Here is a 22460-nt window from a genome sequence, read left to right on the forward strand (position 1 = left end):
ATATATATATATATATATATATATATATATATATATACGCCAAACATTTGTAGATATATATAGAATATATATATATATATATATATATATATATATATATATATATATATATATATATATATATATATATATATATACTCAAGCTTGTATATATATATATATATATATATATCGTTTTTTTGATTTTCTCACTAAAGTTTTTTGGAGAACATTTAGTTTATTAAAATTCAAAAATTCAAGATAAACTTATTTTCCGAATTCTTGCTGCAAATAAAGTCATATTTCGATTCCGAATGAATCATCATCAGTGCAATTTTAGAATTTATAGAATTTTGTAAAAATATATATATATATATAATATATATATTTATATATGTACAAATATATATATATATATATATATATATATATATATATATGTGTGTGTGTGTGTGTATGTGTGTGTATTGATTGTTATTAAATTATTATTGGTAAATATTTTAATGTTTTCATTGGCAAAATCATTTTTATATCGCAAATTGCAGTTTCACTCTTTATGTTTCTTTCAAAAACTTGTATTAATTGATTATGCACATGTTTGTGAATGCATATGTATGTTTGCAAAAAATGGACTAATTTGGTTCATTGGATTTATCCAATTAAAAATAGACTATTGCAGCTGTCTGGTGCAAATATGTTTAGACTGCAAGGTTGACTGGGCTGCAAGGTTGGTTTCGGGCGGCCTTAAATACAATCACGTTAAGCCAATTCTTTTTTCTCTTCCCAGGCATTCGGTTTATCAAAGAATTATTTTCAAGATATGTTTAATGGTTTTTAAATGTATTAAGAGAGTTGCCCTTAAATATTTAACTGACAGAGTCATTCCTAGAACAATGACATTGCTGAATCAAACATTGTGCTATGACAATTCAGGTTTACTGTTTGTACCTGACACAAACTTGGCTTTTGGTTGAAGGAATTTCTCCGCAATAGGACATGCTGTATGGAATGGTTTGCATAGGGACCTTCGTAATCCTGGGCTGTCTGTTATTCAATTTCGTAAAAGGTTGAAAAACCATCATTTTGTCCAAGCTTACTCGTGCTAATGTCTTTTTGTCTCCATTCATTGCATTGAATGTGCTACGAAATGTACTGCAATAATCGTTAGCGCCTCTGAGATCTATTTTAAGGGTGCTTATAAACACACCAATAATAATAATAATAATATATGTGTATATATACAAAAATGATATAATTATATGTTACTGTTATTATATTATTGCCTTGGGATTTATTTTAAATTGTCCACCGATGGTCTATCACTAGATTATTCAATTCATTTTTTTTATTCTATCATTTATTTTTATTGATTAGTTTAATTTAATTTGATAAATAAATGAATTGAGATACACTTCTAGCATTTTCATACATCCAAAGATTTGAGAAAACTTCGAACATTTTGTTACCAAAGATATCTTTACGACTTGATTAATGTTATTATTCTTACATTTTATAATATGTAACGATCGATGTAATACGAAAAGTTAGGTAACGGTTTGAAAAACATCTTTTTATTCTATTTGTTTAAGGAAAACGGTTTGGACAAATTCCTAGCCCACAAATAAAATATAAAGCAGTCTCATCCGAGTCAATACAAAAACAAATTAAAAAAATCATAGTTACATCCAAGTCTGAAATTAAAATTTGCCACTTCTGCATGTTTGCCTACAGGTAATAGATCACATTTGTCGATGTTGACTCTCAACTTTCATTTCTCGAACCATCCTCTCCCTGTCTTGTCTGTTACTTATAATTTCATAGATCTTAGCCACATCAGCAGAAAACAATATGTTTTCATTGACTGTTGTATTATCATTCGTGCGTATTAGAAACAAGAGGAACTGGGTGTTCCTCAAGAACTCCACAGACAACTGGCTTAAAATCTAAGCATCGTCCATTCAGTTTGAGGTAGATCGAAAGAGGGTTGATAAAATTTTGAGTACAAACCATGTTGATAGGAGTATGAATTAATTATAATGTAAGCATCACCGAGATGAAAATAATTATAAATTATATATTTAACTGGATGGCTTTAAGTTAGTTGAACTGATTGGACATTAAGAAAATAAAAAATATTTGCATGATCACACAAAGAATATGGAGAAATAAATTTAATTGTCGAGCTTGATATGAGATCATCAGAAGGATCATTGATTAAAGATGAAAATATGTTTAGAAAATTAGTGTTTAATATATAGACTCAAGTAAAATTAAGAATATTATATAATGCGATAGCTGAAAATTCTTTTGAAAAGGCCACACTTAAGAATATGCGAAGCATCAGTATGATGAAATTTAAAAATACAGAAGAAAATTACTAATTTAAAACAATTATTTTATTAAAAAAAAAATAAAAGAAAGAAATTGCATTAAACAAAATTGTTATATAATTTTTCAAAACGTGATGTTGTTACTTCAAATTAAAAAACAAAATTTGAATAAAATGTAAGAACGTACAAAAGATCTGTGAAATGAACTTTAAAAAACGAAAGCCTTTTAATAAAAATGTACTAGTGAATTTCAAAAAACTACTAATCCGTTATAAACTGGCACGCGTTCATTTGCATGTTACTCAGCCTCTTTGTAACATAACACCAATAAGCAACCAACTATAAGACAAGATTTTTATTTCAACTAACTTTGAAACAGCCAGACCAGAAATTAACAAAGTGAAACTATTAGAAGCAATCGAATGTAAAAACGTTTAACAACAATTTCTAATAAAAATGATATTTAAATTGCAAGTCAGTTAGAAATTGACACGCGCTCATTTGCATGTTGCTCAAGAGATGGCATGTTTATTATAACTAACCAATTACCGACCAATCAGATCAAACGGTTTTAATTACAACTTTATTAGAGTTAACGGGAAGACTCAACTTTGCTTTTATTGGAAATGAAGACTTCAAGTTTCGTTCTAACAATGGATCTAAGGAATACGGGACATACTTGAGCAGAGGAACAAAGCAGGTTGTACCGGGCAGGAGGTATTGAATCTTAACGAGCCAACCTATAAATACTCCATCAGATAACTACTGGAACATTGAATGCTCAGCGTGTGGTACATTGCATCCTCAGCACAACAAATTTGTATGAATCAAAAATATTATAGTGATTACAAAATTTAAAAAAATATTAATTAGTAAACTCTAAAAATTAAAAGCAAATTGGAACAATTGTACAAAATATATGCAATAGAACAAATTTTATCCTATTGAAAAAAAATATATTTTTGTAAAAACTGGTTTAAAATCCAAAAATTCTTTTTTAATCTGCTCCTAAAAATCGATTCAAATATATAATAAACTAAGTGAAAAGTCATGCAAAACACAAATAATATAAGTGAACCATCAATGACCAACAACAATTTACAAATGTTGATCAACAATTCACCAATGTTGAACAACAACCCACAAATGTTGTACAACATATCACACCCAAATGTCAACGTGAACATGTACAACATCAACATGTTCAACAACTCCTGGCCACAAACAACTCCAGCCTGGCAACGCAACAACATGCTTCAACATTCATACCAACATCCAGCTTCCAACAATCCAGAATGCATGAGAAACACACATCAATCAATGGACAGTGGTTACTACGACAACTCATCCACCTTCCAACAACAAACACCAACAACATCAAGAAATCGTTCATTAATGCCCATGCATTCCTCAACAATGTTTCATCCTCAATTCACCTCCACACCACAACAACACAGACCATTCCGCGACAACAACGACAAACTTCAACCCTACAATCAGCTGATGAATTATAACACGAATCCACCTTCCAACATGCACCATCAAGCACCTCATTCACACCTCACACCCCACCACTCTGTACAACATTTTAACTCAATTGATGATAGTGGGCTGACGATGAGTTCAACACAAAATCGACAACACCACCAACAACAGCAACAACATCACAAACAACGACATCAACAACAACACAACCAAATAGATGATCAACAACATAACGCAACAGACAAGCAGACGGAGAACACACGTGTCTGCAGCAATTGTGGCACAACAAGCACACCCATGTGGCGCAGAGATTCGGAGGGAAGATGCATCTGCAACGCTTGTGGTTTGTACGAGAGAGCCAACAACGGCCAGAAAAGAAGTTTGAGACAGGCCAGAGGAAAAGCCCCCTACAAAAGACCCAATCAAGTTTGCTCCAACTGTTCTACCAGGTCCACCACCATGTGGCGCAAAACGGAGAACGGAGAAGTAGTTTGTAATGCTTGCGGACTCTACTACAAGTTATATCAAAAACATCGTCCATTGGAGCTGAAGAGGGAAAAGATCCAAACGAGAAAGAGACCATTGAAAAAAATGAAGACCAGGAATGAAGACGTTGATGATCCAACTCAGCAGGCAACTACACAACAAACCACATCAACGAATAATTCATTACTTCAACAAATTGCATCAGACAACAATTCAACCAACACAACACAACCAACAACAAATCAACATCTCTTTGCATCCAATCAACCAACTGCTTACAACTCATATCTGCCACCAAACACATTCCCATCAGAAACATCGCATGCAAGCCATCATCTGACACAACAACATCCAGCACAACACAACACAAAACATACAATGCAACATGCATCAGAACATTCAAATGAAACCAACAACAGCGCACATAATTCACACCATCATCCATTAAATACATTAACTTCATTCCAGCATTTTGCAGGTGCTCCACTGGATTCGACGAACTCTGATGAAGATGTCCTCAACAATCAGTGCTGCTTGTTCAATGCTACTCAAAATGCGGTCAACGACGAATTCTAAAAAGAAGCAATTTAGCAGACTTAAATTTTTGTTAATTGTTAAAATTGTTGCATGTTTTGTTTTGACATTTTTTTGAAATATTTTTTAATCATTTTTTTTTAGTTATTTTATATACATATTTTTTTCATTTATGCTAACTCATTTTAACACATTTTACTCAACTTTTCAGAAAATAAATTTGTAACATTTTTTCAAAAACTATTTTTGACCTTGGTATTATAGCTCAATAAACATGTTAATATGGCAAAAAACATTTTTGCTCATAAAATAAGTTGAATTTAACGTACACCTCTATCATACAGCTTATGTAATGAAGCGATAAACAAATGTAGAAAGTAATAATAAATTCAATATTAAGATATGAAATTTAAAAAAATCCACTAAAAGGTCTTGTACAATCTCACAATCTAAATAAACATTTTTATGTGCGAGATCGTATATCAATGCTGTTGGAGTTCCCAAAATTTCATGAATAAAATAACGTTTCAAAATATCTGCTTGTAGATCAATTAAGTTGTTTCGATTGTTAAACTAATTTTGTTACAGTGTTAAATATCTCAGAAGAATTTAGTATATACAAAATAAAAAATGAAAAGTCTTAGTTTGTTTATTTTTTTTGCAATGCAACAATGTCAAACGTAGAGCTGCTTCGTGTTTTTTATGCTAATTAATTAAATTTTTTTTCCACAAATGCTGTACTATCCCCACTAGACGTCCCACTTAACATTACGTATGAACGATCAAGCATCGCATCATACGCGTATGATAGTCTCTGATATTATTCGAACTGCTATCACGTAATGGTAGCGCTAGACATTGCGCATCTAGCCTAGCTACTGAGCTTACTCGTTGACCAAATCAACATCTTTATCTTTAATCCACAAATTCGTACAAAAAGCTGTTGTTTTGTTTTTAAAAAATTCACCTCTTCAAAAATATATTTCAACCAAATCTGCTATTTCCATCTGTACTCGTTGAAGAAGTTTTAATAAGAATCGTTTCAACATTGGTCCATCAACATAATTTTACAGCTATTCCAGCCTCGATACAGTCGTCGTTTCCACATTTCTGAGGTTTTACTTGGTGTAGGTTCCCGTGAATTGTTTTAGTCAATAACAACCACACAATACTATCCTTTTTGTACTTGATGTGAGAGCCGCATTAGTTTGTGTCTAAGTCAGAATTTGTTGAAGAGTTTGAGTGGGAATTTTTTCATTGGACTCCAACACTGAAAATCATTAAAAATTAAAAAAAGCTTCAATTGAAAAAATGATTTCTTAGGCACTTGTACATTAGAAAATATAGGTTTGGTTATTTTTTTTTCAATTTTAGTAACCACATCATAAAATAATCTGACTAATATTCGCCCCAGCCAATGCTGTACAAAATTTTCTCAACTTTACTAAAAAAGCAAACTGTTCGATTTTCTGCACAAAACAAACACACAAAAAGGATTCTACCCAACAATCGATGGTCTGGCGGAACACACCCAGAAAGGGGTCGGGAATTTAATTACTTGGGATAAGTCTATGATTTAGAACTAAAGGACACAAAAACTAAAGAGGAGATTTCTAAATTAACATGTCTCTTGAGACTTACGACCAAACTAGATGTTTCTACGCAAATGAAGCTACAAATCTTGAGAAGACTCATTCCCTCGCAATTTAAGTTAGAGCTGCGAAGCCGAACACATTTTTGTTTATTTGAGTATTACGTAAATAAAATACGTTATAAACATTCTTACATGTTGTTTCTTGTATCAAAAGAATCACGCAACAACCTAAGTACATTTATCATAGATAATGATTAAGGGTTTTATTGTGCATTTAATTATTTGACAATGACCATACTTATTTTATTTTTAGATTTTATATCATTGATTTCCTGTAATAAACGAGTTTCTATTATTAATGAGAAAAAAATGACCGAAAACCAATAGAGTCCCTACGCCCATTTCAATAAAATCAACATAACAAAGAGAAAATCAATCAACATTGTCCCTAACATAAATAGATAAATATACAAATGATAAAGATTTTTTCCATTTTACATAACATAATCGAAAATACTTAAACTATGCCTTCAAATACATTTTCCATCTTTTGTTCATTTTTAGCTGAACTTATGTTAATTCGTTTTGTACGATGCGCTACTTGAAAATATGTCTTCCTTTAGATTTTTTCGAGGGATTGATGATGAAGAGGAAAATCAAATTATGAAGCGCCTGCAGAACTGTTGTTTTGATCAATTAATTTTTAAATAATCGAACCCGTTGTTGGTCTCAATAGTTGTATTCAAGCAATTAAATAATAAATTACCAGCAATATTTTACGACTATTATAAAGTAAACAAAAACGAAGAAAGAACAAATTACATTTCAGCAAATGATTTCAAAACCGATCTTCTGTATCGTCATGCCATCTTCAGGAGACAGAGAATCTGGAACCATATTTCAAAAGAAGGCTTTAAGTATCAACGCACATCACTGTCGAATTTCAAAGAGCAACTGAAATCGCATTTTTTAGTATCATTGTAAAAAAAATAAACTGCATGTTAATGTGAATGAGGAGGGGTGCAAGCGTGTGTGAACATGTATGAATGTGTGTAACTGAGCGTGAATATGAACAAAGAAATGAGACTGATTACAAACAATGTACTTTAATAATCTATTGACTTTTGAAACTAAATGTGTGTTGTATTTTGTATTGTGATTTGTAAACATTAAAAACTGAATGTGTGTTTTATTTTGTAATTTTTAGTGTACTGTAATTGGCAAACTCCATATACTGTATCGTTTTGTAGAGTATAGTGATTGAAAAAATTAGTCAAAGTGACGGTGCTCGATGAACTGTATATACTTGTAGTTCTCCCACAGTCAAAATTAAGTACTGGCATGACTTCAGTTTTTTTTATGCTATTATTTAAACTTTTTCAAATTCTTTAATGATTCCCAATCTGTACGGACCTCAAAATTCTGTTAGCACTTATTTGATTTATCCCAAACTGAATGAACGATGCTCATATTTTAAGCCAGTTGTCAGTAGAGTTCTTAATGAACACAGGGGAGTTCTTGATGAAAACTTGAAAACTAAACTCCAGTTAGATGTTTGAAATTTCTTGCAATGATTCCAAACATAGTCATTTTTTTATTTCTAGTCAATATGTGATCTTTGAATTGGAGGTTGAAATCATTAGTTACTTCCAAGTCTGAAAATGTTTCTTTTGTAGAAAGTAAATGTCTTGCACCGTGAACGCCAGTTAATTGCCACTTCTGTATGCAGCTTGACTCTCAACTTTCATTTCTTGAACCATCCTCTCCCTGTCTTGTCTGTTACTTATAATTTCAAAGATCTTAGCCACATCAGCAAAAAACAATATGTTTTCATTGACTGTTGTATTATCATTCGTGCGTATTAGAAACAAGAGGAACTGGGTGTTCCTCAAGAACTCCACAGACAACTGGCTTAAAATCTAAGCATCGTCCATTCAGTTTGAGGTAGATCGAAAGAGGGTTGATAAAATTTTGAGTACAAACCATGTTGATAGGAGTATGAATTAATTATGATGTAAGCATCACCGAGATGAAAATAATTATAAATTATATATTTAACTGGATGGCTATAAGTTAGTTGAACTGATTGGACATTAAGAAAATAAAAAACATTTGCATGATCACACAAAGAATATGGAGAAATAAATTTAATTGTCGAGCTTGATATGAGATCATCAGAAGGATCATTGATTAAAGATGAAAATATGTTTAGAAAATTAGTGTTTAATATATAGACTCAAGTAAATGTAAGAATATTATATAATGCGATAGCTGAAAATTCTTTTGAAAAGGCCACACTTAAGAATATGCAAAGCATCAGTATGATGAAATTTAAAAATACAGAAGAAAATTACTAATTTAAAACAATTATTTTATTAAAAAAAAAATAAAAGAAAGAAATTGCATTAAACAAAATTGTTATATAATTTTTCAAAACGTGATGTTGTTACTTCAAAATAAAAAACAAAATTTGAATAAAATGTAAGAACTTACAAAAGTTCTGTGAAATGAACTTTAAAGAACGAAAGACTTTTAACAAAAATGTACTAGTGAATTTCAAAAAACTACTAATCCGTTATAAACTGGCACGCGTTCATTTGCATGTTACTCAGCCTCTTTGTAACATAACACCAATAAGCAACCAACTATAAGACAAGATTTTTATTTCAACTAACTTTGAAACAGCCAGACCAGAAATTAACAAAGTGAAACTATTAGAAGCAATCGAATGTAAAAACGTTTAACAACAATTTCTAATAAAAATGATATTTAAATTGCAAGTCAGTTAGAAATTGACACGCGCTCATTTGCATGTTGCTCAAGAGATGGCATGTTTATTATAACTAACCAATTACCGACCAATCAGATCAAACGGTTTTAATTACAACTTTATTAGAGTTAACGGGAAGACTCAACTTTGCTTTTATTGGAAATGAAGACTTCAAGTTTCGTTCTAACAATGGATCTAAGGAATACGGGACATACTTGAGCAGAGGAACAAAGCAGGTTGTACCGGGCAGGAGGTATTGAATCTTAACGAGCCAACCTATAAATACTCCATCAGATAACTACTGGAACATTAAATGCTCAGCGTGTGGTACATTGCATCCTCAGCACAACAAATTTGTATGAATCAAAAATATTATAGTGATTACAAAATTTAACAAAATATTCATTAGTAAACTCTAAAAATTAAAAGCAAATTGGAACAATTGTACAAAATATATGCAATAGAACAAATTTTATCCTATTGAAAAAAAATTATATTTTTGTAAAAACTGGTTTAAAATCCAAAAATTCTTTTTTAATCTGTTCCTAAAAATCGAATCAAATATATAATAAACTAAGTGAAAAGTCATGCAAAACACAAATAATATAAGTGAACCATCAATGACCAACAACAATTTACAAATGTTGATCAACAATTCACCAATGTTGAACAACAACCCACAAATGTTGTACAACAGATCACACCCAAATGTCAACATGAACATATACAACATCAACATGTTCAACAACTCCTGGCCACAAACAACTCCAGCCTGGCAACGCAACAACATGCTTCAACATTCATACCAACATCCAGCTTCCAACAATCCAGAATGCATGAGAAACACACATCAATCAATAGACAGTGGTTACTACGACAACTCATCCACCTTCCAACAACAAACACCAACAACATCAAGAAATCGTTCATTAATGCCCATGCATTCCTCAACAATGTTTCATCCTCAATTCACCTCCACACCACAACAACACAGACCATTCCGCGACAACAACGACAAACTTCAACCCTACAATCAGCTGATGAATTATAACACGAATCCACCTTCCAACATGCACCATCAAGCACCTCATTCACACCTCACACCCCACCACTCTGTACAACATTTTAACTCAATTGATGATAGTGGGCTGACGATGAGTTCAACACAAAATCAGCAGCAACAACAACAACATCACCAACAAAAACACAACAAAATAGTTTATCAACAACATAACGCAACAGACAAGCAGACGGAGAACACACGTGCCTGCAGCAATTGTGGCACAACAAGCACACCCATGTGGCGCAGAGATTCGGAGGGAAGATGCATCTGCAACGCTTGTGGTTTGTACGAGAGAGCCAACAACGGCCAGAAAAGAAGTTTGAGACAGGCCAGAGGAAAAGCCCCCTACAAAAGACCCAATCAAGTTTGCTCCAACTGTTCTACCAGGTCCACCACCATGTGGCGCAAAACGAAGAATGGAGAAGTGGTTTGTAATGCTTGCGGACTCTACTACAAGTCGTATCAAAAACATCGTCCATTGGAGCTGAAGAGGGAAAAAATCCAAACGAGAAAGAGACCATTGAAAAAAATGAGGATCAGGAATGAAGACGTTGATGATCCAACTCAGCAGGCAACTACACAACAAACCACATCAACGAATAATTCATTACTTCAACAAATTGCATCAGACTACACTTCAACCAACACAACACAACCAACAACAAATCAACATCTCTTTCCATCCAATCAACCAACTGCTTACAACTCATATCTGCCACCAAACACATTCCCATCAGAAACATCGCATGCAAGCCATCATCTGACACAACAACATCCAGCACAACACAACACAAAACATACAATGCAACATGCATCAGAACATTCAAATGAAGCCAACAACAGCGCACATAATTCACACCATCATCCATTAAATACATTAACTTCATTCCAGCATTTTGCAGGTACCTCACTGGACACGACGAACTTTGATGAAGATATCTTCAACTATCAGTGCTGCCTTTCCAGTGCTAATCAAAATGCGGATAACAACCAGTTTTAAAAAGAAACCAATTGACATGATTTCAATATTTTGTTTTTCTAAATGTTACATATTTCATCCATAATTGATTTTATTTATTTTTATTTTGTTTCTAAATTTTTTTGTTGTTTTGAAACTTTTGAATATTTTCATCTATTGTAACTTATTTTATCAAATTTTAAAAGATTTTTGTCAATAAAATTGTAATATACATATCTTCAGAATTTATTTTAAATTTTTTCTTAATGATCCTATTAAACATGCTGTTGATGGAGTTAACAGAAATCGTCGAAATACTCCATCAAACAGTTTAACGTAGTACAAAAATTGTAATTTATCTTAACAATTTTCTGAAAAATAATTAAAATCTAAAGCTGCAAACAACTTGTACAATGTAACTTACAATTCATATACAAATGTAATATGCGGAATCATAGAAGCTCTAAACATTTCATAATGCAACAGCAACAAACTAGTTATCAACACATCTCTTTGTCGAATAAATGGGTCTAGACAAAATTTGGGGAAGTGTCTTTTGTTAGAAATTTTACTTCGAATTAAATTTTTTTTTTTTCAAACGTTACCGTTGATGCATTTTTTTTGACTATATCTAACCATTTGCTTGAGAGTCACTACTACCAGAGTGCAGAGTGTCGTCGAGGTCGGTCGAAAATTTTGGTTGGAGCTCGGTGTCGGATATTTTTCAACTCCGACTCTTTGTTCTAAAAATATTTTTCAAGATTGTCTTTCAGCGATAAGCCATCATTTTTAATACAGAAAATAATTGCTGATACTGTGATATCAATAAAATCACAAATAATTGTTTTCAGTATGTTTTAAAATCTAAACAATTTACTAATACTGAGTGACTGATTTTATGTGGGTTTTTTTTAGAAACTTTAACCTTAAATGACTAATAGTGATAGTTAAACACTTTTCTTAGACTCAAAACCCGGAAACGGAGTCAGATTTTTACACGGATTTAGGGAAGGATATTCCTTTTTTTTATCTCTGGTCACTACTGTACATTGTCATATATCTTATGAATAATTTGTCCCATACGTTTTAGTACGTTTTGCAACATCATTAGTTAGGTTTACTTCTAGGCACCTGTTATCATAGTACATCAGCGAAATAATTTACGGTCAAGTCATTTTTATAGTTGAGTTGCTATAAAAAGATTTTTCAACATTACTTAATTATGAAGCATTTTTAGAGTACATTGAAGTTGTTAATAAACATAATTAATGAAGTTGCTGAGTATAGATAAAGTTACGCAGTTAGATAAGATCGTTCACAAAATATAAAAAAAACAAATTGCTCAGCAAGAAAGTAATTTCTGAGTGATCATAATTGCATTAAACAAAATTAGGCTAACTAAAATTTTTACATTGTCAATTAAAAACTAATACTGCTTTTACAAAAATGATTGGAATTGACATCTGACAAATAACATGTTCAACAACTCCTGGCCACAAACAACTCCAGCCTGGCAACACAACAACATGCTTCAACATTCATTCCAACATCCAGCTTACAACAATCCAGCATGCATGAGAAACACACATCAATCAATGGACAGTGGTTACTACGACAAATCATCCACCTTCCACAACAAACACCAACAACATCAAGAAATCGTTCATTAATGCCCATGCATTTCTCAACAATGTTTCATCCTCAATTCACCTCCACACCACAACAACACAGACCATTCCGCGACAACAACGACAAACTTCAACCCTACAATCAGCTGATGAATTATAACACGAATCCACCTTCCAACATGCACCATCAAGCACCTCAATCATACCTCACACCACACCACTCTGTACAACATTCCAACTCACTTGATGATAGTGGGCTGATGATGAGTTCAACACAAAATCGACAACACCACCAACAACAGCAACAACATCACAAACAACGACATCAACAACAACACAACCAAATAGATGATCAACAACATAACGCAACAGACAAGCAGACGGAGAACACACGTGTCTGCAGCAATTGTGGCACAACAAGCACACCCATGTGGCGCAGAGATTCGGAGGGAAGATGCATCTGCAACGCTTGTGGTTTGTACGAGAGAGCCAACAACGGCCAGAAAAGAAGTTTGAGACAGACCAGAGGAAAAGCCCCCTACAAAAGACCCAATCAAGTTTGCTCCAACTGTTCTACCAGGTCCACCACCATGTGGCGCAAAACGGAGAACGGAGAAGAAGTTTGTAATGCTTGCGGACTCTACTACAAGTTATATCAAAAACATCGTCCATTGGAGCTGAAGAGGTGGCTAGACGATTTTTTTAGGATGAAGTTTTTGCAATTTAAACGAAGTTATAAATTATTACAAATTATTTTAAAAAATGAATTAGTAGTTTTTTTGATTAATTTAACATACATACCACTTTGAGAAATTTTTATGTTTACAAACACCCTAAACAAAATCTAAGTTTGCTTTGATATAGGGTTTTTATCTTCAAAAAAAGTGGTTGTTTGTTGACTGGTGCCCGAGCAATCGGTGCCTTTCTAGTATATAAGAGACTTAATTCGTGATTCTATGCTCATTGACATATTTTCGGGAGCGTCTTAAGTTCTCAAAGTGGATTTGGTACGAGACTCCATGCTCGTTGGAGTTCTCATACGCACGCGTTCTATAGTCACCAAGTGATTTGTATCCAGTGTTGTTCTCACTCTTTTTGCTTTGTGCTGGTTGTGCTTGATCGTTCATACGTAATATTAAGTGGGACGTCTAGTGGAGATAGTACAGCATTTGTGGAAAAAAAGTTTAATTAATTAGCATAAAAAACACGAAGCAGCTCTACGTTTGACATTGTTGCATTGCAAAAAAAATAAACAAACTAAGACTTTTCATTTTTTATTTTGTATATACTAAATTCTTCTGAGATATTTGACACTGTAACAAAATTAGTTTAACAATCGAAACAACTTAATTGATCTACAAGCAGATATTTTGAAACGTTATTTTATTCATGAAATTTTGGGAACTCCAACAGCATTGATATACGATCTTGCACATAAAAATGTTTATTTAGATTGTGAGATTGTACAAGACCTTTTAGTGGATTTTTTTAAATTTCATATTTTAATATTGAATTTATTATTACTTTCTACATTTGTTTATCGCTTCATTACATAAGCTGTATGATAGAGGTGTACGTTAAATTCAACTTATTTTATGAGCAAAAATGTTTTTTGCCATATTAACATGTTTATTGAGCTATAATACCAAGGTCAAAAATAGTTTTTGAAAAAATGTTACAAATTTATTTTCTGAAAAGTTGAGTAAAATGTGTTAAAATGAGTTAGCATAAATGAAAAAATATGTATATAAAATAACTAAAAAAAAAATTATTGAAAAATATTTCAAAAAAATGTCAAAACAAAACATGCAACAATTTTAACAATTAACAAAAATTTAAGTCTGCTAAATTGCTTCTTTTTAGAATTCGTCGTTGACCGCATTTTGAGTAGCATTGAACAAGCAGCACTGATTGTTGAGGACATCTTCATCAGAGTTCGTCGAATCCAGTGGAGCACCTGCAAAATGCTGGAATGAAGTTAATGTATTTAATGGATGATGGTGTGAATTATGTGCGCTGTTGTTGGTTTCATTTGAATGTTCTGATGCATGTTGCATTGTATGTTTTGTGTTGTGTTGTGCTGGATGTTGTTGTGTCAGATGATGGCTTGCATGCGATGTTTCTGATGGGAATGTGTTTGGTGGCAGATATGAGTTGTAAGCAGTTGGTTGATTGGATGCAAAGAGATGTTGATTTGTTGTTGGTTGTGTTGTGTTGGTTAAATTGTTGTCTGATGCAATTTGTTGAAGTAATGAATTATTCGTTGATGTGGTTTGTTGTGTAGTTGCCTGCTGAGTTGGATCATCAACGCCTTCATTCCTGGTCTTCATTTTTTTCAATGGTCTCTTTCTCGTTTGGATCTTTTCCCTCTTCAGCTCCAATGGACGATGTTTTTGATATAACTTGTAGTAGAGTCCGCAAGCATTACAAACTACTTCTCCGTTCTCCGTTTTGCGCCACATGGTGGTGGACCTGATAGAACAGTTGGAGCAAACTTGATTGGGTCTTTTGTAGGGGGCTTTTCCTCTGACCTGTCTCAAACTTCTTTTCTGGCCGTTGTTGGCTTTCTCGTACAAACCACAAGCGTTGCAGATGCATCTTCCCTCCGAATCTCTGCGCCACATGGGTGTGCTTGTTGTGCCACAATTGCTGCAGACACGTGTGTTCTCCGTCTGCTTGTCTGTTGCGTTATGTTGTTGATCATCTATTTGGTTGTGTTGTTGTTGATGTCGTTGTTTGTGATGTTGTTGCTGTTGTTGGTGGTGTTGTCGATTTTGTGTTGAACTCATCATCAGCCCACTATCATCAAGTGAGTTGGAATGTTGTACAGAGTGGTGTGGTGTGAGGTGTGATTGAGGTGCTTGATGGTGCATGTTGGAAGGTGGATTCGTGTTATAATTCATCAGCTGATTGTAGGGTTGAAGTTTGTCGTTGTTGTCGCGGAATGTTCTGTGTTGTTGTGGTGTGGAGGTGAATTGAGGATGAAACATTGTTGAGAAATGCATGGGCATTAATGAACAATTTCTTGATGTTGTTGGTGTTTGTTGTTGGAAGGTGGATGAGTTGTCGTAGTAACCACTGTCTATTGATTGATGTGTGTTTCTCATGCATTCTGGATTGTTGGAAGCTGGATGTTGGAATGAATGTTGAAGCATGTTGTTGCGTTGCCAGGCTGGAGTTGTTTGTGGCCAGGAGTTGTTGAACATGTTGATGTTGTATATGTTCATGTTGACATTTGGGTGTGATCTGTTGTACAACATTTGTGGGTTGTTGTTCAACATTGGTGAATTGTTGATCAACATTTGTAAATTGTTGTTGGTCATTGATGGTTCACTTATATTATTTGTGTTTTGCATGACTTTTCACTTAGTTTATTATATATTTGAATCGATTTTTAGGAGCAGATTAAAAAAGAATTTTTGGATTTTAAACCAGTTTTTACAAAAATATAATTTTTTTTCAATAGGATAAAATTTGTTCTATTGCATATATTTTGTACAATTGTTCCAATTTGCTTTTAATTTTTAGAGTTTACTAATGAATATTTTGTTAAATTTTGTAATCACTATAATATTTTTGATTCATACAAATTTGTTGTGCTGAGGATGCAATGTACCACACGCTGAGCATTCAATTCAGTAGTTATCTGATGGAGTATTTATAGGTTGGCTCGTTAAGATTCAATACCTCCTGCCCGGTACAACCTGCTTTGTTCCTCTGCTCAAGTATGTCCCGTATTCCTTAGATCCATTGTTAGAACGAAACTTGAAGTCTTCATTTCCAATAAAAGCAAAGTTGAGTCTTCCCGTTAACTCTAATAAAGTTGTAATTAAAACCGTTTGATCTGATTGGTCGGTAATTGGTTAGTTATAATAAACATGCCATCTCTTGAGCAACATGCAAATGAGCGCGTGTCAATTTCTAACTGACTTGCAATTTAAATATCATTTTTATTAGAAATTGTTGTTAAACGTTTTTACATTCGATTGCTTCTAATAGTTTCACTTTGTTAATTTCTGGTCTGGCTGTTTCAAAGTTAGTTGAAATAAAAATCTTGTCTTATAGTTGGTTGCTTATTGGTGTTATGTTACGAAGAAGCTAAGTAATTCATTGTTACCTTTGCATCAAATAATACGCTATCTCTAATAAAGTTTTAATGGAACTCGTTTTATCTGATTGGCTGCTAATTATTGAGTTGTTGTAATAAAATTTAACTTTTTGTACACCATGCATATGAACGCCTGTCAGTTTCTAACGGATTTTTTGTGGTATGTAATGCCTTTTTATTAATTGATTCTGTCGATATGGTTCTCTTTTTTTTAGTTTATTAATTTTTTATTCTTCTTTCATACTTTTTTAAAATTTTCATTGTTATCACACCAGCACTGTTTCAAGTTGGTCATTTTGCAATTGGATTATTATTTATTCCGTACATGTCCGTTTTTGTTTCTTTGAAATGAACGTGAAATCCCAGATTGCAACTAATCATTTTTTTGACCGATCTTTACAATCCACTCAACAATTTGTCTGCAAAATCATGCAAATTTTGAGTTTTTGGTTCTTCTACCGTATAATAAATGATTTCCATTATGCTATAACAAAATGCTTTTGATCTAATTTGATGTTAAATGGTTAGTTGTTATAATAAACATGCCCTCTGATGAGCACCATGCAATGAGCGCCTGCCAATTTCTAACCGGTTTGTAATTTGAATTAATCTGGTAATTTTGGTAATTTCTGGTTGCTGACATTTTGCCCAGGGAAATGAAACGAAAAAGCGTTGGCTTTTTAAAAACCAAAGAGCAATCTTAGGTTTTTTAAAAAGTTGTTGACTGTTTGCTCGTTTCATAGTCTTTCGCAGAGTTAGCACTTGGGTTCTTTTACAAGTACTGTAGCTCTCGCTAATAAAGCAGAAAATTATTTTTTTAAGAATAAAAACGTTTCAGTTGCTGACCTGGTCATAATTTGGATTTTTTAAATCTTTCTTGTGTAAGTCCGGGGCAGCTAGCTCGCCGGTCCTCATTTAAAGGCCGCCCAGCTTGTGCAGCACATTCTTCTGATGTTTAAATATTCAAACGCAAGGATTTTTAGAATTTAAATTATATCAAAAAGTGTTTTGTTACGATTTAAGTATACATTTTATATCAATTTTTTTATTTAATTATATTTAGGATATATTTTCCGAAATACACATGCACAGTTATCAGAAGTTGCAGTAGTCATAGTTGCAGTAACACGTTTTGTGATATGTGCCCCCGAAGTCTTCAGTGTCACTGCAACCAACTTCTCTGAACATGTGTGCAATGTATCTGAAGTGCTGTGTACCACCTTTTGCGTTGTTACTATTTAGAGACCATCCAACAGTCCATTGTTTTTATTAAATAAAAATTATCAACAAATTGAATATTTTATTCGTTACATATTCAGTATTATTAAATTAAAATTGTTGTTTGATAAGACAAAAATCCGGCATTGTAAATTTTAAGTTTTTCATAAATACTTAATGTGGTCTGCAAACCGTAAATCAGACTTTGAACTTTGACACAACAAGTGACTATTTACTCTCATATACCCGAACACTTCATAAACTTCAAATTGGAGCTATCGTACATTGATGTTCTTTTGCAGTTGACAAGCAGACAAAACATTTCGTCGCCCTGATGCCCTCGAACGTAGCAGCACAACTGATAACGAATAATGATATTAAATATTTCATTCTTGAGACAATCGAAATGAATAAATTAACTCAAATGAGTACGAAAAATCACAATGTAATGGTAGTATATATAAACTAACGGTGACTGAATGTTTACGAAGCTGTACGTTGACCTTTATTACTTTAGTAAAAATAATTCCACAAACGTTAAGACAATTTCAACGGCAAAATCAATAGCAAGTAGATATTATTCGTTATGAGCGATATTGGTAATTTGTACAAAAAATGTTGAACTGCTCACAGCAGATGGTTATTTTCAAGAGAGGGCATCAACAAATTGTGACATGCGGGGTTTGAAACAGAGGGTGGGGGTGGCAAAACACGCAAAAAAGAAAGAGTGACAGTCTTTATGGACAGAACCCTAGCAGACAATTAAAAAGAAATATTATTCATCACCATGAACGCATGTCGGGCACATATTTTATTTAAATAGATATATTAATAATTTTTTATGCATTTTTCATTAATCTATAATTTTTGCATTAAATTTAATTGTAATTGAATAAATAAAATTTATTTAAGACTATCACCATGATTCAGTCTCTTTAGTAGGATGAAAATTGGTTTGACTGGTCTAACTTTATTATGCTAAAATAAAGATATTTAGTGAATAACACAAATAAAGCATTATATAACACATATTTTGCAGATGCAGTTTAAAAAAAAACCTTGAATAGAAGGGCAAAATGCATCATATGGGAGCTGTGAAAATTGGGACAAGCTGTTTAGAAGGGCTATTTTATTTTTCAACATAAAGCTACAAATAGATTTGGAAAATTGCTAGTAGTTTCATCAATGTACTGCATTTGACTCCTCCTTTTATTAATATTCATGAGCTATTTGCTCGCTTGAAAACTTTAATATTCATTTATGCACATATATATGAAAGAAAATTTATTTATTGTTTTGTTTATTTAAAAAAAGGGACGCCAAACTTGCGATTACCCTAACCCCTCGTCACAAAACATCACAAATATTTGGACCCCCTCCCTCTTGAAGCGTGACATCCTTTATGGACGGTCCCTTATTATTGATTTATTATGTATGGGTTAGGTTTTCTAAATGAGGCCCGTATTTTAATTACGAAGCGGGAAGATGTTGAGCGGCGTGGGTTGATCTATTAGTAAAACCCGATCGGTGTCTAAGTTGTTTTGTTTGGCCGTTTCATAATTTAACTGAAATAAAAGTGACAATAGTAATTAAATTAAATTAAAATGAAGCCTGATCAGGTGCGCGTGGGCGGCCTAATAATGTCAACCATTTTAAAATTGTGCGAAAAAGGGTTGAACTATCAAGAAAATGTAAAAATCGAAGCGGTTGTAGGCATAACGATTGACTCTGTGGACGTGTTTTACATTCACATCGATAAATCAGTGCCGCTAGTAAATAACGAAGATGGTAGCAGCACGAGTGCAACATCAACATCGACCAACTATATCTCGTCGTCCAGTGCTTTCAACGAGCCAACATCTTCAAATCGTGATGGTTCCATCTCTGTTGGTTCAACTAACTCCGACTCCACAATTACTGATGGCAATATTTTCGGTGATGTGAAAATCAAAGAAGAAAATGAATCATGCTCCGGACCAACAATAATGTTAGAAAATAATGCTGGTTTTGACGTTGTAAATGTCGCACCAAAAACAGAAATTACAAATGAGAATGTATCCACCAGTGGAGGAACAATAAATAATAATGCTGCTTCAGATTCTCCACCTCCATTGATTGATGTCAAAATGGAAGCCAACTTTATCACCAAATCCAGTTCAAGTAATGCTGATAAACATTTATTTATTTTCTAATCTTTTATAGGATTAAATTATTTATTTTTATTATATTTCATCATAAAAGCTCTGTTATTATGTAACAGTTCTTATCTTAGCTTAACCTTTTTCACGGGTCCTTCATAATAAAACTATGACTGGTAACCGCATGCACATAAAACTGATATTACTAATGACAACCATGCCACTTCAACATTTTATCACAATGCTAGGTATCTGTTTGAAATTATAAAGCTAATGTTGAAAAATAATTTTTGGGAGTCAGTACTGATAGTAAGAATTTAAAGTTTTTAATTTTCAACTAAAGAGTTGTAGATAGACAAGTTTTCATCTGCCTCAGACATACTTCATCTGATTTTGCCTAAAAAATGCACTACTTGATGTTAATCACTTAGATGATTTTCTTAACTAGAGAGCAGTAAAATGATTGCATAGAGATAAATTCACTGGATCCTGTAATGTTAATAACTTATTACATTGTTACTATTCATTTGTACAAGTGTTTAGTAATAGTAAACTGTTGATTTTTAATATAAAAGATATAGATATAGACATTCCATTGTTGGAAAGTGAAGTGATTGACATCAACTCAGATGATGAAGACCAGGATAGAACATTGGAATTGAATTTGGAACAGTCTCTCGCTGAAGAATCTACAGTACACACTCAGCAGCAGCAGCAGCAACAACAACAACTGTTTCAGCAACAACCACAGTCGAGTTACAATATGTTACAATCTCAGCCTTCTTACCAAGGACATGACATAAACAACACCCCTACCTTACAGCATTCGTTAACAAGTGACGTTTCTATGGACCCACAACAATGCCAACCACAACAGTATCAGCAGCAGCTACAAATCATTAATAATAGTAACAACAACAACAGTAATGCAAGTCTTTACAAAAGCTGTCCTCAACTTCAACAACAACTGCAACAACACTTGCAGAAACAACCACAACCAGGTCCATCGACACCTCAAAAACAAGTTAGAATGATTAATTCTCCAGGTAAATTCCAAAATTCGCAACAAATGCAACAACATATGTCATGGCAGCAGCAGCCAATGAGTCAACAATCTCAAAGAATGAAAAGTCCAGTCATGCAGAGAAGTGCATCTCAGAGTCAGAGCATGGTCAGTTCTTCTAAGTTTATTGATGATGACGATGTTGATGTTTTTAATAATTTCATGCAAATGACAAAAGTGTAAGATGCTGTCAAACTGACTAATTATGCTATATGACATGTTAAGAATTGATGATGTTGACATTGTTTGCAGGCATTGGTACCTCTTCAGACAGCTCCTGGGCAAAAAATGTTCCAACAGCAACAACATTACAGACAACAGTTAAATATGAATCCAAATCAACGGCTTGCATCACCACCACCGCAACGCCAATCTTTCCAACCACATCAACCTCGTTATCAAATCCAGCAACCACAGCAACTGCAGCAACAATTCATGCAACCCAACAGCAGTGGACCACCAACAGGTAATCCATCTGCAAGGGCTCGGGGTTCAAGAGGGATGGTAGCCAGAGGAAGAATGTCTTCAAGAGGCATTGGTGGGAGGGGAATGATGATGAGTAGGGGAGGAGGAGGAAGAGGAGGCGGTAGAGGAAATGTAAATGCCATAAATGAAGTTGTACAGTGTCAGTCTGGGGATGGCTTCTCTTTCAACAAGCAAATGACAGTTTTGAGTCAGTTTGGTTGTAATCTCTGCGGTAAGGTTTATAAGAATCAGCGAAGTGTGCTACATCACCAGTCGCAGGTTCACGGAAGACCCAAAAAGAGTCGAAAGAAGAAAACCACAGAAAGTTTTGATGAAGATGATGATGATGGTACTGGTTTTGATACTGCTTGTAGTGAGGATTATGGGGATACGGATTATGGTGGTGATGAAATGATGGAAGAAGGTGAGGACTATGAAGAAGGTGAAGAGTACGATGATGGTCAATGGTGATGTGGTCAATGATTATTTCAATGATTGTTTATCAACTTTTTTAATTTTTTGTTGGGTTGTTTGTAAATAATATTTTCATCAGAAGTAAAAATATTAGTTTCCAAATGTTTTGTTCTTGTTTGGGGCGCATCGGTGCGATAGCCGTAGCGATATTTTCCGGATCGAGTGAT

The 22460-nt window shown here is 33.5% G+C and overlaps 5 protein-coding genes across 5 annotated transcripts; 4 read left to right on the plus strand and 1 right to left on the minus strand.

Moving 5' to 3' along the window:
* Window positions 1-4061: 4061 nt before the first annotated feature.
* HELRODRAFT_145048 (hypothetical protein) lies at window positions 4062-4403 on the plus strand (the record flags this gene model as incomplete). Its single annotated transcript, XM_009027526.1, has 1 exon — window positions 4062-4403. A coding segment is annotated over one exon (342 nt), but the record flags the coding sequence as incomplete, so codon positions are not given.
* A 6037-nt stretch (window positions 4404-10440) lies between these two features.
* HELRODRAFT_147055 (hypothetical protein) lies at window positions 10441-10758 on the plus strand (the record flags this gene model as incomplete). The annotated part of the gene is made up of 1 exon (XM_009027527.1): window positions 10441-10758. A coding segment is annotated over one exon (318 nt), but the record flags the coding sequence as incomplete, so codon positions are not given.
* A 2497-nt stretch (window positions 10759-13255) lies between these two features.
* On the plus strand, window positions 13256-13636 carry HELRODRAFT_68470 (hypothetical protein; the record flags this gene model as incomplete). Its single annotated transcript, XM_009026986.1, has 1 exon — window positions 13256-13636. One exon carries the CDS (start codon window positions 13256-13258, stop codon window positions 13634-13636), a length of 381 nt encoding a protein of 126 aa, XP_009025234.1.
* Window positions 13637-15139: 1503 nt separating this feature from the next.
* On the minus strand, window positions 15140-15481 carry HELRODRAFT_145054 (hypothetical protein; the record flags this gene model as incomplete). Its single annotated transcript, XM_009027528.1, has 1 exon — window positions 15140-15481. A coding segment is annotated over one exon (342 nt), but the record flags the coding sequence as incomplete, so codon positions are not given.
* Window positions 15482-19674: 4193 nt separating this feature from the next.
* Window positions 19675-22395, plus strand: HELRODRAFT_189325 (hypothetical protein). The gene is made up of 4 exons (XM_009027529.1): window positions 19675-20313; window positions 20867-21315; window positions 21385-21462; window positions 21607-22395. Exons 1-4 carry the CDS (start codon window positions 19758-19760, stop codon window positions 22288-22290), a joined length of 1767 nt encoding a protein of 588 aa, XP_009025777.1. The 5' UTR covers window positions 19675-19757; the 3' UTR covers window positions 22291-22395.
* Window positions 22396-22460: the final 65 nt, after the last annotated feature.

This window comes from Helobdella robusta (assembly GCF_000326865.2).
Source record: "Helobdella robusta unplaced genomic scaffold HELROscaffold_5, whole genome shotgun sequence".
In the NCBI taxonomy this organism is placed as follows: domain Eukaryota; kingdom Metazoa; phylum Annelida; class Clitellata; order Rhynchobdellida; family Glossiphoniidae; genus Helobdella; species Helobdella robusta.